Source organism: Panthera onca, chromosome A1 (genome assembly GCF_046562875.1).
Source record: "Panthera onca isolate mPanOnc1 chromosome A1, mPanOnc1 haplotype 2, whole genome shotgun sequence".
NCBI lineage: Eukaryota > Metazoa > Chordata > Mammalia > Carnivora > Felidae > Panthera > Panthera onca.
Genome location: NC_138339.1, coordinates 13,399,379 through 13,419,490, shown reverse-complemented (window position 1 = coordinate 13,419,490; position 20,112 = coordinate 13,399,379). Strand labels below are relative to the sequence as shown.

The window sequence follows — 20,112 nt, the reverse complement described above, 5'->3', positions numbered from 1 at the left end:
GGCGTGGTACTGATGGCGGCCGGGCTGGGGCTCAGGTGGAGGGGACCCAGTGGGAAATGCACAGAGTGCTTAACTCCTGAGTGTCTGGCCCAGGAATGCTCAGCGCGTGGTAACTGCGGACATGGTCACCGTTGCCACACGCTGTGGAATCACTCTGTGGGACCTGAACTAGAAACAGCTGACGTGGTGGAGACGGAAGACAGGCATCCTAACCCCTGGGTCCTCAGTTTCACCTGGGAACCAGAGCTGCGTTTCAGAAGTTTTATTTCGGCGGCTTGGCATTGAGGGGTTCCAGATCCTTCGCTTGTTACTCCTCTACTGTCGTTTCCTCCTCATCTTTGCAGTGACCCCCGTCTTCCAGTCCAGAGTGTTCTTCCTGCATCTCACTGCACATTAGGAGCATTCTCAGTTTCATGCAGTGGGAGCCTCTTCCATTGGGGATTAGTTCTGTGACCTTGAGCAAGGGAGTTAATGTGTCTAGGCCTCAATGTCCTCTGCTGTAAGACAGAACTCCGTAATCTCATTCCATAACTCTTTTGAGATTGTTGCTTCTGCCTTATAATTTAAAATATGGTCTACTTCTCCACTGCTCCTACTGAAATGTATGGCACTTTATGTTGTGTTGAAAATGCCAGAAACCAAACTGAAGTCAGCCTAAGGCAGAAGGGCCTTGGCTTCCACAGAGGGATGTCCATGGATGGCTTTGCCCCGGGCCTTTCTCTTGGGCCTGACAGAATCAAGAACCAAAAGCAGACCATTGGGAAGCATTCACGCAAGCAAGCATGCCCCCACCCTGGCTCCCTGTCCCTTCTCCGTCTCTCCACCCACCCTGGGTCGTCTCGCCTGTGTGTCGTTGCTAGCGACCTCCTCAACTCTAAATATGTGAAGGAACTCCAGAAATATGTGAAGGAATTTCAAGTTTTAGATATTAACAAATCTATTTTTTTTTTTGCTTTAGAAAAATAACTTCCAGTTACAAAAGATATTTTGACTAAAGCTCCCTGGAATATGCTAGAAAGATCCATTGTCCTGTAAAGTATACACTAATGGAAAGGCAGTCTTAGATTCTCCTCGCTCATCCAATCCGCAACTGTGTTTTAAGTTCTGTTTTTCTCCCCAATGGCCCTAGATGCAAGTAAATATCATTTTATAAAGGTGAGTTTTCTGTGTCGTGTGTGTGTGTGTGTGTGTGTGTGTGTGTGTGATTATTTTGAGGTCTCATGTAAACTTTCACTTACTGGTTGGGGCTGTGCCTTAGGCATCACTAAAGCCCCGGAGCTGGGAACAGCATCTAACAGCGTGCCCTGTACTCTGTGCGTGTTTAGGGAAATGAACGGAAAGGAAATGGTGCACAGAGAGGTTATGTGCACTCTACCAAAGATCCATTTGTTCAGCATTATATATTCTAGTGCACAGAGACTCTTTGGGCAGAAGAGATGAAACCGGCTGCTAGCACATGCTCTTACTGAATTGCGATCTATTTTTAAAGAGCACAGGAGTGTCACATTTCTGTCTTCTAGAACCCCCTAATGGAGGAGCCTGTGTGCTGCATTCTAAAATTCAGGTGCCTTCAGATTTCATGTCTGTGGCCATTAACCTCTACAGAGACAAATTTGACTTTTAATACAAAATGTCGACATTATTTTTTATTGAGATATATATTGACCATGGGAGTTGTTTGGCTCTTAACAAAAATTCACCACTTTGTATTTCTACACACGACACAGTGAGATTACTTTCAATCAGTTTGATCCTTTTGGAGCTTGCTTTTAAGGCTTTTATGGTCAGAGCAGCCTTTAGAGAAGACTAATTATTCTGCTACTGATGCAAGACCCTTCTGAGTATTCTACCTGACGTCTGTGACTTCTGAGGTTTTCCACTCTGATCAGTGAGACCAGGCGTGATTCCCGGTCCAGGACCCAGGAGCCTGCTCCCCCTCATCCCTTCTGATGGCATGTTCCTCCTCATGCACGTGTACCATAGCCCTCAGCTGAAGACCAGGACCCCCGTACATGGCCAACATTCTTTCTGTAGGCTGGACTCCCCCACACTCTGTCCTGCCATCTCCAGCCTCTTTGGTCTTGGATCTCCAATATTTCATCTTGCCTAAAGCAAATTCTCCTCTTGTCTCTGTTTTTGAACCAGGATTTCTATGTAACTTTCTCATGGGGGTATTTCTTGCAGTGGTGCTTTGGGTTAGAAATAGCTGCCTCTGAACCACTTGGGACACTTACTAAAAATGTAGATTTCTGAGCTTTTTACCCCAGGCCTGCTATTTATACAGTGCCCTAGGGGTTCACACACACTCAGTGTGGGAACTGTCTAAAGGGATTAATTTGGCCAGATCCCCTAATGTACATACTTAATCGATTTCTAATAAGGATATGGAGGCAGAAAGAATGCCAGAAAGAAGGATATTGGCTTTAAATTCTACTAGGAAGCTTCAGCTCCCTTCTGTGACCAAGTGAGGCTGCTTGTCTAAGGAGCCATCTTCCTCATTTTTATTCTCCTTAGACTTTCGCAGGCAGGTAAAACCATAAATTCTTCAGCTGCTGAGAAAGCACTTCACCTGGCTCAGGGTTCTTTGGCAATAATTGCTTACCTTGCCCATGCAGAATGTGCTTTGTTAAAAATCCGCCCTTTAGTTTTTGTTATTTGGAAGGAGATGGTAACTAAATGGAATCTGCCAGGGCCTTAGCTTGGGTACCTTTTCTTGAAAGCACTGCACGTCTGCAGATCCTTGGGCAAAGCCCATTTGAAAGCCATGAGGGGACAGGGAAACCACTTGAACTGGATCCACCAAGAGGATGGGAAGCTGGGGAGAACGGTCATGAGGGAGGGACTCTTAACTGATCCTTATCTTGCGGCTGGAACATGCAGCAGGTTCACTCCTTAAGGGGGGCATGAGTGACGGAGAAAGCTGGAAGACAGCTGGGGGTCAGGTGGGGGGTGGGGAGGAAGGACCAAGGAACCTTACTGGAAAATGCATGTTCTCTCTCAAACTAAAGGGGAAAGAGATAAACCCTGGAATCTTATACTGAAGCCATTAGTAATTAATTTTCTCCCTCGGATGAGCTTCAATCTTAGAAGACTTACAGTCTTGGGTTAAGAATTCAGTAAAGCCTCAAATTGTTTGTAAACCTCTGTTTATGTTAGTTGGGCCTTACATTGCGTGCTGATCAGCGCCAAGGATGGTGGGAAGACAGCCACACACCATGTAAAAGATCTGTTTCCCCAGCATCATCCAATATTCACAGGAGATCCTTTCTCTGGCCATGTGTTTTCCAGATGAGGCTCTCCAGGAAAACCTAGAGTTTCATTATGTAGCAACTCTGTGTGTACGTGTACATCGTCTGTGTTCAAACATCAGCCAACCGCTAAGCATGAATCTTAGTCTCTGCTAAGTATTTGGATTCTGCACAGGAAGTGTTCTTTTTTTCCTGGAAAGGGTGGGTCCTCACGATGCCCTGTTGATATTGGTCAGTCACGCCTCATTCCTCTCTACTCTGGAAAAGAGTGAGGGGGAACATAGAATGTTCCTCCTTGTTCTAAATTACATGTCGTGTCTTCAAGGGAGGTCACTGGATTTACCCAGTCTTTGAAGAGGGCACATGTTTTAAAGGAACAAGAACTACTGGAAATCAGGAGTCTTGGCCACAGGTCATGACTCTGCCCCGAACTAGCTGAGAAGACTTGGGTTTCACTTTCCTCATCTGCAAAATAAGACTTTGAAAAGCTGACATTAAGTGCCCTGTTTCATTCTAAATTTTATTACTATGTTAGATATTCAGTGATACATTCTGTAGCTGTGTTACCTAAATTGAAATTTGGTGACATGACATCCATTAATGGTAGACCATATATAATGGAAGACAGTAGAAATGTATGTTCCAGTGGTACTCAGGAGTACTCGCTAGACATTTTAAAACTATTATGAAATTCCAAGAGAGTAACTCTTCTGGGCGCATGTTTCATTTAAAGAAGAGTGGAGTGGTATCTCTTCTTAGCTTTTGGTTTGGATATTTTTAAAATCATACATCTTTCCACCAAATTTTAGTCAGCATGACCTATACATTTTTTTCCTCATTTATTATTCTTTTCACAACCTGTTTGGTTAGATAATATTTTCATGTTTTACACAATAGATTTCTCATTTCTGTTTGTGATTGTAACAATAATTCACAAATATCAATTGGAATTATTTAAGGTTATTATGTTAATACAAATATAAATAACCATGGAATTTATTGCCCTAAAATATTGTCACATAAGCCTTTTTTCCAAAGGGGAGGCAGTTTAATAAAAGTGTCCTTGTATGGCTATGGAAAATATTTGCAAGTTGAATATTTTTTTTTTTTTCTCCTTCTCACCAAGTAGACACAGAGAGGGACAGGGCTACGGGTACTCAGTTTGTGTTGGTTTAGAATAGCAAACACACTGAGTATAATGTAAGACCAAGGGGGAATTGATAACTTTTAATTGAAGAAATGAATAAGGTAGTGGATGAACGGATACTGAGTTTTATTCATATCCACCTGAATCCCACTAGGAAAATAGGTAAGATCCTTAAATGTAAGACAAAGTTTTCAGTTAAGTCATTGTGATATGTATTAAGCACCTTAAACTGTATGAAGACTTCACCATAACATTATTTCTATAGAGGTAATTTAGGTAATTTTAGTTAATTTAGTATTAGACTAGGCTCCTTTCCAATTTTAGGATATTTACTTACTAGAATAGTGAAAACTGTACAGAAATGTCATGTCACTTCTGAGATATGAATCCTAAAGGCAGTATTAGAACAGGGTTTCAGCATCTATAAAGTACAACTTACTCAAAAACTATTTTTTATGGCTTTCGCTAGCAGAAATATTATGTTTGCTTCACAAATAAACTCAGGCAAAAACTTAAGCAACATTTTTATTTTGACTGTGGAATGTGAAGTGAGATATACTCATATTAGAATGTTATTCATTAAATAAAAAGCATGATTATACATTTAAGTATCAACAAATTTTCAAGTAAAGGCCATGTATGTATACATCCGTGTGTGTGTGCATGTGTGTGTGTAGCTTAAAGGACAGTAGTAAGTCAAGTTTGCATGTAACCTTCATCTAAGTTAAGAAATAGAACATGACCAATACCCAAGAAGCTCCCATGTGTCCTGCTGGTCACATTCCCTACCGACCCCACACATCCCATGCCTTAGGTAACCACTTTCCTGAATCTTTTTTTTTTTTTTAAATCATTTCCTTGCCTAAATAATGTTTTAGCTAGAACGATTTTGAGCTTTATATAAATGAAATAATATCGTATGTTATTCTGCGATTGTCTTCTCAACATTATGATGCTGAGGTTCATATATAAACAGAGTTCATTCATTTCCAGTGCTACTTCACCTTTCATTGCTTGAGCACAACTCACTTTATCTGTTCATTATCCTATATAAATACAAAAATATATTTTAAGTTTGATTCAAAATATGAAATGTTCATTCATTCCATTTGAATCCTTAAGAGAATGATAAACCGTTTCGTTATAAGGTTTTCATTCATTTTTGTTAGAATTATATTTGCCAAACCGCTCAACCAAATCTTTAAATACTAAATATGCGCGGGGAACAGAAATGAAAGTCTTTATTTCTGTCAACTGTATGGTCCCAGCAAAACAGAGCGTGGCCTAGCCTAGCCTAGCCGATTTGCAACAGATTGTTCTCAGAAAGGAGGCCACAGTTTAATAATCTTATTTCCTTTGCCACTTGGAGGTTTTTGCACTCCTGTATAAAATCTTTTCCCATTAAACAGGCGTATTGGCAAAATTCTGTTACAGATAGTGGCTTCCGTGCGCTTAGTGTTTCCTTTAATAGGTCTGGAATCATTCATGAGGTAGGCGAGCCCAGTGCTAGATTTGGTCACCAATGAAAACAGACTTGCTCAACGGTGATTCAAGAGAAGGGTAGAGTTAACGAATACATAAACCACTCTCTCCCTAACAGCTAAACATCCGCGAAAGTTCGTTTCTAATGATAGGCAGGAAATCATTTGGCAGGTGTCTACCTCGCGGAATAGTGTCTGCCTGGAGAACTGATGATAGCTCCGTGACTCTCTGGAAGAGCATTAGTTGACTCTGATGGAATAAAGAGGAAGGAAAAGGAAAATTTTTTTTCTTTTTTAATGCATTTCTTTAACTATAACTTAAAATTTGTATTAAAAAAGGAAATTTAATTATCTAATCTACAAATTGTCTTAGTGTTCAAGGTATATTAAAAAGAAATAGAACCTACACGTACACAGTCCCTGGGGAGTTGAACATCTAAGGGCCAGGGTAGTTTTGATTTGTCTTAGGACGACTGGATTTGAATCCAGAGATCCTCTCACCCTGACTCCCTTGCTGTCATAGCTCGGGTGATAGTTCACTAACAAGAAACATTCATTTATTGCCATATCCTTAGCTCTATGGCAGCAGATTCCACAGGGTAGGTACTAATGATTATCCATTAAATGAATGAATTTGGGGGCCCTCGATAGATTGTTTGAACTGGTATATTTTCGTGATGAGTTAGTATTGCAAGAGTGGGATTTGAACTCGATGTCATTGTATTTGAGGGAATGCCCTGTGTCTGCATGCCTTCCTCCTGGGGAGATTGTTACTGGTGTCAGCTTATTGAGGTCCCTGCTGGAAAACGAGGGCAGGGACACACAGCACATGCCTGACACAGGCGTCACAGCCAACACATTCTACCATGACGATTGGGAGAAGTTACAGTAGAAAAAGACAAGGTACTTTGAGACTCTGTTGAGTTGACCAACCAGAATATATATTGAAAAGGCATTGTTGATGACGATGATGATGGTCAGAAGATGGATCCCAATGTTTCTCTAAAAGCACTGTGGCTTCCCTATCCTTAAGGTTCAAAACGTTCCTAACAAGTCCCTCAAGGCCCAGTATGATGAGGTCCTATCTCACCTTCCCAGCTTCGGGCAGCGTTATTCTTCTGGCCGACTCTGCGGAGCCACACGCGGGGCTCTGTGGGATGGTGTCACTGTCTCCTTCTGGCTCCAGGTCTCTTCGTATGTCGTACTGTGCTGTTTTGAACTCTTCCGAGCCCTCGGCATAAACTACTACTAATCCAGATGTTGTTAGCACAGAAGTGACTTCAGAGATGTCCCAAAGCCCCCACCCTATACCTCTCCCTCAGCGATCCCTTCATTGCAATGGGATAATTGTGTAGCTAGTTGTTCAGCCTGTATCTCTTCTCTCAGGGCGTCAGCTTCATCCGGCAGGTATCTGGCTGGTTCACCTCTGAATTCGCAGGTCGTTTCCAGAGAGTGTGGCCAATAGTAGGTGCTCCAGAAATATTTGCTGAAACAAGCAATGCTGAATGGATCATCAGCAGTTTGGCTAAAACTCGTTGTTTTCTTTTTCTCTCTTTAGCTGGGAAGTTATCAATTCCAAACCGGATGAAAGACCGAGGCTCAGCCACTGTATTGCAGAATCATGGATGAATTTCAGCTTATTTCTTCAAGAAATGTCTCTTTTTAAACAGCAGAGCCCCGGCAAGGCAAGTCTTTCAGGACAGGAGAATTACTATGTGTGCTTTAAAATGTGCCATGAATTGGAAACGAATGAATTAACCTAATGTACCAGCTTGTAAGGGTTCTCCAATCCTGGATATAATACGCTAGGAACACATGCCATGAAGCTGACATTAGCAAGGTTCAGAAGTGTTAGTGTGTTAGCCCTAGAAAATCCTCAACTTTATATATTGAAATTGTGTTAGTTTTCTATTTTATGCATATTTATCTAACTCATTAACAAAAATGAATGATGATAGGTCTTATGGGCCAGACCAAGGAGAAAAAAATATCTTATGAGGAATTTCAGTTTAAAAGCAGACACATTAAAAAAAAAAAAGACATACAATTACAGAGAACAAATTGGTGGTTGCCAGAGAGAAGAGGGCAGGGCGATGGGCAAAATAGGTGAACGGGATTAAGAAGTACCAGCTTCCAGTGATGAAACTCACCACTGTGTTGTACACCTGAAACTCATATAATATTGCATGTCAGTTATAATTCAATAAAAAATGTCAGTTTATATTATGTAGGCCAGTGCTGAAGTCAGAAGGAGATGAAGTGAACAGATAGCCCTTTGAGGATGCTTTTGGAGATAACTGAGTCTCCCTTTTAGTCTAACAAGTAGAGATTTTTGGTTTATTTAAGACTTATTTAAGAAAGAAAACCTCTGGCAAAGACACTCATAGGGATGATGTAAATGGAACGAGTGTTTTTCCAGTTACGATGCAAACCCCTGGGGAGAAGGTTCGAAAGTGGTTTGGAAGGGATTATGTGGTGCACACCTTTGGAGTACTTGGATGTGTCGAGGCGGCTTCAGCTGTGATGGTGAGAGCATGGGTTTAAGGGCAGAACCATCTACAGAACCTTTCGCTTCTATGTCTGTGTTCGAGTTCCTTGAACCTCCGCCTGTAGTTGGAAGGAAGAGCCTAGGAACGTTGGTACAGCCTAAAAATCCCTCTGGTTGTACCATGTATGGGCAATCTCTTAACTTCAGTAGTATTGAATAATAGAATTATGTTTAGACATATTTTGAGCATATTAAAATGGCAATGTTGTATATGCATGGATTTTTTTTTTAATCACTGAAGGTAATTCTTAGAATAGATACTCGTGGTGGCGAGGGAGAGTTGCATTTTTGATGATTATTGGTCATCAAATCATCAAAATCACTGACATGATTAAACACATTTTTAGAAGATTCTGAACGTAAAATTTGTGTGTTGGATTGTCCTAATGTGCTCTTAAGTCAGTTGGCTTAACATGATGATGTTACAAATCTAGTGGATAGTATGAAATCTCTTTCTGAAACTGAATTCTGGATACGGTCATGCTTTCATAGACTTATTCTTTCAACTTTTATGGTCTTTCCTCTTCCATTTTGCTATGAGAATTCCGTATTCTTCAACGGCCTTGCTGCTTCAGAAACAGCTCCTAATTTTGTTGCGTAAGCTCCTCTGCTCTTTTGACTAGTGAATTTATTAACCCAATGCCAAAGAATGGAAAATCAAAGTTAATCTGAATTTTAGACCCCCTCAGTGTCAATCAGTTACTGATCGGAGTTATGTATCGTTTCCTTATATGGCTTTTTGAAATTCCCTTAATTTTGCTTCCCAGTTTAATGCCGTAACTTAAAGATGAATCAAAAGAAGAAAGATAGTTTATTTTTAAGAGTAGGATGAGGAAAACCTGTGAAGGGCTTTATAGGAGCATTTTTATCATGATGTTTAAATTTGTTAAAACAACCAAGATTTTTTTGGTCCTAACTGACAGAGAGAAGGAAATGAAGCACATTTCACTTAGGGAATTTCATTTCATTCCCAGCTGGTTTCCAAGTAACCTAGAAATTGGGTCAATCTGAGGGATGGATATGGTTAGGAAGGAGGATAGTAATGGCCAGTGTATTCATCCCAGCTGCTTATCAGCTGTGCAAATTATATTTATGTAAGTGCCTCTAATTTCTGTAATATTTTGCTGTGTTTATGAATTTTGATGAGCTTATAGAAGTAGTTTGAACTTGCAAGTTTATTTGCCAGTCTGCATTATTTTCAGTGACTGATCCCGAGTAAAAAAAAGTTTCTGGGGACATACTAGTCTTCAGTTCTCTTGCATCTGGCAGGAATAGAGCCACAGGGATGATTAATGGGAGATGTTCTCGGTGCCAGAAACGAGCCTCTGGAACCTCAAAATGATGGTTACTAAGTGTTAAAGTGGACTGAGGCTGGTTGAACACAGCAGTCATTTGTCAGACCCGAGTACAAAAGAACACGGTTTGAACGACGTTTGCCGTAACGGGACAGATCGCATATAGATAACTAATTGGGTGTGTATCCTGTCCTCTAAAAGGTCTGGGAGTTCTGTATAACTGTCACATGTTGTTTCTATCATTTCTAGTTTTGTCTCCTGGTCTGCAGTGTGTGCACATTTTTTACGGTCTTGGGAAGTTACATTCCTGGGGTTATACTCAGCTATCTACTGTGTAAGTATAGTAGAACATTCGGCTGATTTATGTAATGCATATGGTATCATTTAATGGTCAGCAGGACCTTCCATAGTTTGGAAGAGGAGGGATGAGTTTTTAATTATAAAGCACATGGATTCTTCTTTCAGTTCCTGCTGTAAAAGGTTTTTCCTCTTCCTAGAGACCTTTACCGGTAGGGGGTAGGTACAGTGGCACAGCCAGTTTGGGTAACAGCCTGGCAATTTCTTAAAAACTGTACATGATCCAGCTATTCCACAGCCAGGTATTTACCCAGGAGAAATGAAAGTGTACATTTACGCAAAGACTCGTATGCACATGTGCTCGGCACCTGTATTTGTAGTAGCCAAAAACAGAACACAGTCCTTACGTCCACCCATAGAGGCATGGGTAAACAACCTGTGGCATAGCCATTCAGTGACCACTCAGCACTAATACGTTGATGTATGCCACAGTCTGGCTAAATCTCAAAATAATTAGATCGAGTGGGAAAAAGGTAAAAAAGAACATTTACTGTATGATTCCATTTATGCAGAACTCAAACTAATCTTCAGCGGCAAAGCACACGAAGGGTTGCCCAGGGAGGAGGAGGGAGGGAAAGGCAGGGGAAGGATTAATGAATAGGAAGATGAGGAAACTTCAGGGGGTGATGGATATGTTCACTATCTTCCTTGTGGTGATGGTTTCTTAGTTGTATGCGTATGGCAAAATGTGTCCGACTGTATACTTTAAATATGTACAATTTATTGTATGTCAAATACAACTCCAAAATGCTGTAAAAAAGTATAGATTTCCAGCTTGGCTTGGAAAATATGATCTGGTGCTGCCACCTTGAGATGGGACAGGCACTCTCCATTTAACTAACCCTCATATTTCCCTATTTTTCTTACACCGGCTTTTAAAATGTACATATACTTCCTTGGCTTCTAGTGATATTGGAGTTTGCAACTCCTATTTAAAAGGTAAACGGGCACATTTTCTAACAACAACAAAGAAATAAACACCAGGGAATACAATACATTCAGGGTGTCCATCTTCGTTTCTTTTTGTATTCCTGGTGCATAACACCCATGGCAGCTGATCCAAGCTTACATCCATTCTCCCACGTGCAACCCATGTACATATCAGCCCTTGATCTGCCTTGTTTAGGAAGTAAAGGAACAAAGAGCCGGGGAAGGAGAGTCTGATATGGGCAAGGCATTATTCAGATGGTTTGCTTTGGCCTCATTTATTCTTCACAAAGCCCTAACAGATGTTACTATCCCAATATTACTGATGAGAGGCTAATAGATAATAACTTTCCTATAGTGAAATGGCTTATTTAACAAATAAGTAGAATGGAGATTTTAATCCAGGACTGTTGTCAAGAAAGCATGTAAGCTTTGTGTAATCGTTGAGGCTGAAAGAGTTGAAAGGAGGAAGTTGATATGATAGCAAGTCTTTGAAAACAATGACCTTAAGCATAGTGTGGGTATGCACACACGCGCACAGGAGAAAATGTTTTCATTGTGGGAGGAAGAATACAAATGATGAGCTTACTTCACAGAGGCATTTCTCGAAGTAAAACACTTGCATTTGTCAGTAAAGAAACTGAAATATTTTTGTGAAATACTAAGATGTAGCCTTTTGAAAGGAAGGCCATCTTACCTACGTTCTCTTCCCTCTTATGTTTCAGTATTGTGTGCATTTTTGTGTCCACTGTTTAAGTGTAATGATATTGGACAAAAAATATACAGCAAAATCAAGTCAGTTCTGCTGAAACTAGATTTTGGAATTGGAGAATATATTAATCAGAAGAAACGTAAGAGATCTGGTAGGTAAAATTTGAATTTTAGATACCGTGCATGGAATCAGACATCAGCTGGCTATTTATTATGAAATCAATTTTAATACATTTCAAGGCGCTTTTAGCCTTTTATTGCATATTATTACAGAAGCTAATCCCCCACAGTAATACAGCTTTTGCCTACTTAGGCTTTTATTTTTTTCTCGAACATACAAGAAATTGACTTTTTGATCCAAATTGTCAGGGGAAGGAGAAAAGGATTCAATAATTCTGTATTTGCTATTTATGATTTCTTTCGTGTAAGTTATTTTATTTTGGTGTGGACTATTGCAAATAAAAAAAAAACAACACTAGGGCTGAGAGCGTGGGAGCAGTGTAAGGGGATTGAGAGAACAAGGGGAGGAAAAGAAAATAGAGGAAAGATGAATGTAATCATTATTCACTACTGAACTTGGCCTATGACTTTATAGATTCTCAAACTCTAGCAAGCATCAGAATCACCTGGAGGGATTATTAAAGCTTGGATTTCTGGGCCCCACCCCAGAGTTTCAGATTCAGTTGGTGTAGGGCGGGGCCTGAGAATATGCATTCCTAAAAAGTTCCATCAGATCAGCGATGCCGATGCTGCTGGTTCAGGGACCACACTACGAGAACCACTCTGTGGACCATTTCCCTTGGAAATCAAACTTTTGCAAATACGTCGTGTGCAAACATTTGATTATATGGGAGCATTGGAGACCGTGAGGAATGCGGGGTCAGGATATCACTGTATAATGAATGAAATGTACTGTCTAGGAAACTGAAAGCCTCTAAATTTTCTCTCAACAGAAGCAGATAAAGAAAAAAGTCACAAAGATGACAGCGAATTAGACCTTTCAGCTCTTTGTCCTAAGGTATTTTTTTGTTTAGTTTTCAGTTTGTTCCTGGGTGGTTTGACTGTTAAGTTTACTTACATGCCCTCAAGCTGAATGATTTTCCTAATAGACTCCTCTCATTCCTCTAAGATGACTGAACAGTTTCAAAAGGAAAATTACTCATCTGGTTTTTATTATTCTGACATTTTTTGGTGTTCATATGGAGTTTTGAAAAAGATTTCTGTCCGAAGTTTAAAATGAGCCACTGCTATTTATCTTAACACAGATTAGCCTCACGGTTGCTGCTAAAGAGTTGTCTGTGTCTGACACGGATGTATCTGAGGTCTCCTGGACTGACAATGGGACCTTCAACCTTTCAGAAGGATACACTCCACAGACAGACACTTCTGATGGTATGCTCACATTTCTGCGTGCCCTTATTGTTATTATTAGCACATGCAAAAATATTTACCTCTGTCAACTGCTGAGTGGATAAACAAAATCTGGCATATCTACCCAATGGAGTGTCACTTGGCTATAAAAACAAAGTAGTGACACATGCCACAAGATGGATGGGCTTTGAAAACATTATGCTAAGTGAAAGAAGCCAGACGCACAAGTTCACGTATTGTGTAAGTCCATTTATAGGAAATGTCCAGGATGGACAAATCCATGTGGACAGAAAGTAGATTAGTGGCTGCCGGGGCTGGGGGAAGGAGGAAAGGTGACTGGTAATTAGTGTGGGTTTTTCGTAACGATGTAAATGTTCTGGCATTAGATAGTGGGGATGGTTGCACCACTTTGTGAATATATTAAAAACCACTGAATTGTACGCTTGAAATGTGTACACTTTATGGTCTGTGAATCGTACCCCAAAAGCTATTCCTTTTTTAAAAGTATGGAGAAAAAAATCCAAGCCAGTCAGTATCCAAATCTGCCTTTATTTTCAAAACAAATAAACAATTGACAGTGAAAACAATGAACTTGTGAAGTGTCTGGTGGCATTGTGTATGGCGACAGTGGAAGGAGGGGAAGAGACACTTTCATCCTGTGTATTCAGGGCTGGTCCCCATCAAAGAGGATTAAAGTATGGAGGACAAGTTCCCCAAATCCAAAGCTGACTCCATGGTTTCTCACGGTTTTCTTCAAAGTTAGTTCTTTTTTTTTTTTTTTTTTTTTTTTTAGGATAAATAAGTTTAAAACAGAGAGACAGTCTTGTACAGTGAGTTAATTTTTGCTAGTCTCCTTGGATTATTTCGGGTCATTTTAACCATATATTGAATATATGAGATTACACTGGAAGATTGTGAATTGTTCTATATGTGTTTTTACAGGCAAGAACGTACTTTCTTTTTCTAGAGGAGGAGGGAGGCCATACAGTGTTTGAGAAAAGACAGGCTTGGAGATTGGGACACCCAAGCCTAGTCTTGCCTTGGTCATTAACTAACTGTGTGACCTTGAACAGATGACATGATTCTGTGGACCTCAATTTCTTCAACTTTCAAGTGTATCAGAACACTCACGGGGTGCCTGGCTGGCTTAGTTGGTAGAGCATGTGACTCGTGGTCATGAGTTTAAGGCCCACTTTGGGTTTAGGGTCTACTGAAAAAAAAAAAAAAAAGAAAAGAAAAGGAACACTCACGCTGTATAAGCCCTACATATCAAGATGAGGATAACGAACCCGTTGTTCTTAAGCATTCTGTCTCAGACTTATACAACAAAAGGGGCAGCAGTCATGCCACCCACAAAGAAGGCTTTAATTAAATTGAAGACTTCAAGTTACTATTGTAAAGAGTTAACTGTTAGACTGAAAGATTTTCTATGGAAAGTGAAAAACAATAAAATCGCTGTCTGCCTACTAACCTGACATTGCTTTCAAATGTCCGAAATCTTAAGTGATCCGATATATATTCAGGACACGAGTTTGGTAGACAGGATATGGTCACTTTCAGCTATATTTATGGAAAGCGAAATGTTTCCGTAAGCTCTTAGGTTGAACATGGAATAGAAGGAGCGATACTTTTGATTCATTGCTTTACACAAACATCGGTTACAGATGCTGAGATAGTTCTTCACGGATGAAAATGCTGGGCCAGGATAATACTCACCATCTGCTGTACCAGAATCCATGAAAACCTCCAGTTGAAATATATTGTTTTTACTTTGTGATCATACAGCATACATATCCACATTAGCTTAAAGCTAATACCCTCCTGGGGCAGGATGAAATTTTTGTTTATGATGAACATTTAAAACTTCAGTACATGTATACAATGGAATATTACCCAGCCATTAGAAAGAATGAAATCTTGCCATTTGCAACAACGTGCATGGAGCTGGAGAGTATTACGCTAAGCAAAATAAGTCAGAGAAAGACAAATACCATATGATTTCACACATATGTGGAATTTAAGAAACAAATGAGCAAAGGGGGGAAAGAAGAGGGGGCCAAAAAACAGACTCTGAAAATACAGAACAGGGGCGCCTGGGTGGTTCAGTTGGTTGAGCATCCAACTCTTGATTTTGGCCAGGGTCATGATCCTAGCTAGGGTCATGGGATCAAGCCCTGCATCCAACTCCAGGTTGAGCAAGGAGCCTGCTTGGGTTATATCTCTCTCTCTCTCTCTCTCTCTCTCTCTCTCTCTCTCTCTTCTCTCCCTCTCCCTCTCCCTCTCTCTCCCTCTCCCTCTCTCTTTCTTTCTCTCAAATGAAAAAATAGAGAACAAACTTACGGTTACCAGAGGAAGGTGGGTAGGGGCATGGGTTAAATAGGTGATGGGGATTAAGGAGGGCACTTGTGATGAGCACTGGGTGTTATATGTAAGTGTTGAATCGCTATATTGTACACCTGAAACTAATACACTGTATGTTAATTCATTGGAATTTAAATAAAAACTAACATCAAGTCATTACATACACTGTTTTGTACCTAAGAGGGAAACTAAGGACGTAGGGGGGACATGTGGAATTTGTGCACTCGTAGAGAGATGGTCAGGTTTGCCTAGAGTGTGGGATGGACAGCAGATTATCTTTTAGACAGTTCTTTCATTTCAGATTCATCACGGTGCTTAAGCATGAACTTCTGTTACACATTCCACAGATCTCGACCGGCCTAGCGAAGAAGTTTTCTCTCGAGACCTTTCCGATTTTCCATCTGTAGAAAATGGCATGGGAACAAACGACGAAGATGAATTCAGCCTTGGCTTGCCCACTGAGCTCAGGAGAAAAAAGGAGCAGCTGGACAGCGGTCCCAGAGCAAGCAAAGAGAGGCAGTCCGCCGCTGGCCTCACCCTCCCGCTGAGCAGTGACCAAACCTTTCACTTGATGCGCAACCTGGCCGGGGACGCCATCACAGCCGCAGTGACGGCTGCCATCAAAGAGCAGTTAGAGGGCGCCGCGAAGCAAGCACTCTCGCAGGCTGCCCCCAGCCCGGGAGACGACACAGACACTGAAGAAGGTGATGACTTTGAACTACTTGACCAGTCAGAGCTTGATCAAATTGAGAGTGAATTGGGACTTGCACAAGACCAAGAAGCAGAAGCACAGCAAAGTAAGAAGGCTTCGGGCTTCCTTTCAAATCTACTCGGAGGAGGCCATTAGTCTGGGAATCAACTTGTTCAACACAGCACAGATAAAACTACCAAAAAATTATAAACAATGCAAAAAAAAAAAAAAGAAAAAAGAAAAAAGAAAAGGAAAAAAAGTTTTTTTGAACTGTGGGCTTTACTGATTACTTCAGATTGTTTTTCTTATTTTCCCGTCTGCAGTGAATTAATTGGATCTATATCAGCTGATACTGATAGACTGATATTTCCTATAGTTATTTTTATGTAATAAGCATGGAAATGAACTTTGTATACATATATATACATGCTGTGTTATCAGAGATGAATATTAGAGGTTGTTTTTAAAGCAAAACACCAACTTATTGAGATCCTCCTACAAGTATTCCTTATTTTTCCTTTACAATTAATTTTTCAGGCATGCAAAAACTTTATTGTAACTCACTGAAATATTAACAATTCGTTGGTGAATACATGCGGTATCAGCTCCTTTGCTACCGATACTTGGAAACAGTTAAAAAATTTTGGTAGATTCTGATGTGAAAAACCAAAAATTATCAAGGTATCTTTGGGTGGAGGACTTGGGAAATATTAGCAAAATTAATTTCTTAGGAAAAAAATTTAAAAATATATTTAACTACTTTGGATAGGCTGATACATTTCCATGTTATTTCTGCAGTTATAGACTTAGGCTTACCTATAAATGGCATGCTCCGTGGACTACCAGCTCTGGTCTTGCAAATGGGTGGTATTAACCCATCGAAAGCAAGTAATTATATATCACATAGACAGTGGTTTTGATGTAAACAGAGGTTGGGCTGTGTTTTGTTGTTCAACTGTCATATATTTGTACTAGAGATGTTATGAAGTGCAGATATGTTCTGCCTGCTCCGACCTAAGTTAAACCCTCATCTTTCATATTATGTCATAGAAAAAGTCTCCTAAAATTGTGAAATTAGTTCCTGATACGTTCTATGAGTGGCGTTGTCATCAGCGGTAGAGAAACAAGAACTGTTTTCGTAGTCTGTCTTAGAGTCTCCTAAAGGAGAGAAATTTGCTTGGCTTTAAGGTGTATTTATTTGCTATTGAAGTCTAAATATGTAACCTGTTTCTCATTGGGAAGCTAGAATATATTCTTCCTTTATTTTAAACTTTTTTAGATCACCTTTAAATAACCAAATTTGACTTAGGTTTTTAACAAAACACTTAGCAGAAATCAAGCTAATTTTGTTTTTGTGATACAAACTTTTAATATGTTGAGGGACCATGTCCGCCAACTACCAACAATCCCTTCAGTCTTCAGGTACAGCCGGCATTTCTACAGACGCATGCAGACATCTGAGACCCTCAGAAAGGAAGGATAATCCAAGAATATAGGAAATCTGTGGTCTCTTCCCTTCGTTTTACCCTTTCCTTATATTTCTAAAGACTATAGGTAATCTTATGTTTTAATGTAGCATCTCTTATTTATTTTTTCTTTCTGAGGTATTAAAATAGCTAGACTGAGTTTTGCCAAATATTAAAGGGAGAAAAGTTACTGAGGACTTTGAACACTTGCTTTTTGTGATTGACTATGCTTATATGTCATCAGTGCCTCATGACTGTGTTCGATGTCCTTTACTGATACAAAGTGAGGCTGTGCCTTCATTATCTTGCCCATTTTGGTACAAATGAAAACCTGGTGTTAGATCAATGAACTGTGTGGGTTAGGGAGGAATATACCTGAATTCTATTCAATACAAGTTTCTGGACACAAAGAAAAATACAGTCACATATTTATAAAATAGTTGTCACCAGGATTCTTCTTTTTTAAAGTTTTAATGTGCATGTTTCTGCATTTAAAAAGCATCTTTGGCCATTAAGTCAAAAAGTGTACAGGTCATTTCAATTTCTTCACTGAGGGGAACACAAGAAGATTGATCCAAGTAAATAAAACGTGTTAAAAGTCACTGGACAAGCTTGCAAGAAGATAAACTCAAGAGTTGGTGGTATAAGCCATAAAGATAGGATCATATATTATAAACTATAAATTAAAAGGGATTTGGGGATGGCAAGGTTGGTAGGGTAGAAAAATGTGTAACACTTTCGAGAAGACATACTAGCTGTCTATGGAGAGTAGCATTATAACCGTACGTGTACTTCAATATTATTTATTCAAGAACATAAGTGATTACAGATTCACACAATTGATACTCTTTGATAATGGTACTCTTAATTCAGACAAACAGGTATGCTGAAGGGGTGTGTGTGTGTGTGTGTGTGTGTGTGCGTGTGTGTTGGGGGATATATTTCTGATTTCAAGATATAGTAACAATAAACCCTGGTGACTGATCCAGTACCCTGGGAACTATTTATCCCTTATCATGAGGATGTCTGCATTCATTAAAAGGTGAAACGTGGATTTTTTTTATTATTATTGTAAAGGAATTGTAGAAAAATGCTTTGCTCTCTTCCTATAGAAAATGATGAGCAAAACCGGACAATGGGAATAACATACACCGATCATGCATTTTGACCGAAAACAATAAAGCAGGGCTCAGAAGTTCAAGCTTGCTTTGGAAGGTCAATCCAGGCCTAAAACAGTGTTTATATTCTCATTTTGGATCATCATTGCTTTTTCTTACCCTAAAAATCTTCAAATGTGATTTTTAAAAACTGTCCCACTTCTAGTGTGGCAGAATGTTAGGAAAAGAAACATTTATAAGGCTTTTCAATTAGCAAACATCCTCAACATATTTAGGCATATCACTCATATATTTGAAGTAAGTGCAACTTTTTTCCTTTTAAAAAATGGCAAATGCCAGTGTACTAGCGATTTTAGGCAAGAAGCAAATCTACAGTCAAGAAAAAAAAGTGACTTAAACGTTTTCCTTTCTGTTTATAATTTTGGTTGATGTAGTTCTTTACATCACTCCAGCTATATTCGTTACAAGATAGGAAATTATTCTGAAAACACTTACTAACTGTTTTCATAGGTCATTTGTGTCATGATGAAGCTAGAAAGTCTCAGAACTATATTTCTGTGTATTATTCCTCCATTTCCATTGCAGCATTTAAGGTGGGATGAGAGGTCATTAATAAAATTAGGAAGCGAATTATTCTGTCATACAGGGATGTTTTTAGAAAAAAATGGAAAAACGTCTGAAGCATTTTCAGGGGAGAAAAAGGCTATATAAAACCAAGACAGTGAAGTTTTTTCCTGCCTGTGTTTCAACTACGCCATCTTTTCAAACATTAAAACAAAGTCAATCAATAAGTATCTGCTTATAAGAAAACTCTAAAGTTATTTCAGTGGGACTGGCACTATATTGGCCTCGCAATCCAATAAATGCTATGGAATAAAAAGATGAAAAGTGTTGCAAAAATGTCTATTTTTTCAGTTGACTCTGGACCATGTGTGAGGTTCTACACTAGTCATTTTTAATGGATCTTACCCTGGGAGACTCCAACTAAGTCACATAACATTTGCACCTGTTTCTTTCATCTATGAAATTAGCACCTGCGCCTCATAGTATATAATTGTCTAAGACGGGGTTTGGCAAACTATGGTCTATAGGCCAAATCTGACCTGCCACTGTTTTTCTATGGAATAGCAACTAAGAATGCTTTTTTTAAAAAAAAATTTGAAATCCGAAGAATAATTCATGATGTGTAAAATATGCAAAATTCGAAATTTAGTGTCCATACAGTTTTGTTAGAACACAGCAGTGTTCACTTATGTACTGTCTATGGCTATTTTTATGCTAAAGAGAAAAGTTGTACAGTTGTGGCAGATAATAGTTTTAGGCCTACAAAGCCTAAAATATTTACTATCTTGCCCTTTATAGGAATGGTTTGCCAAACTTTGGCCTAATAC

The 20,112-nt window shown here is 39.5% G+C and overlaps 1 protein-coding gene across 2 annotated transcripts in view; it reads left to right on the top strand.

Moving 5' to 3' along the window:
* The window catches only part of RETREG1 (reticulophagy regulator 1), a 131,583-nt gene extending 111,974 nt beyond the window's left edge, over positions 1-19,609 (top strand). For both annotated transcript variants that reach the window (XM_060634383.3, XM_078444507.2), the window contains 6 exons: positions 7,435-7,561; positions 9,969-10,053; positions 11,729-11,866; positions 12,668-12,732; positions 12,980-13,106; positions 15,794-19,609. In XM_060634383.3, coding sequence (XP_060490366.2) covers positions 7,435-7,561; positions 9,969-10,053; positions 11,729-11,866; positions 12,668-12,732; positions 12,980-13,106; positions 15,794-16,293 — 1,042 coding nt within the window. In that variant the 3' untranslated portion in view covers positions 16,294-19,609. The remainder of the gene's footprint in view (positions 1-7,434; positions 7,562-9,968; positions 10,054-11,728; positions 11,867-12,667; positions 12,733-12,979; positions 13,107-15,793) is intronic.
* The last annotated feature ends 503 nt before the right edge of the window (positions 19,610-20,112 follow it).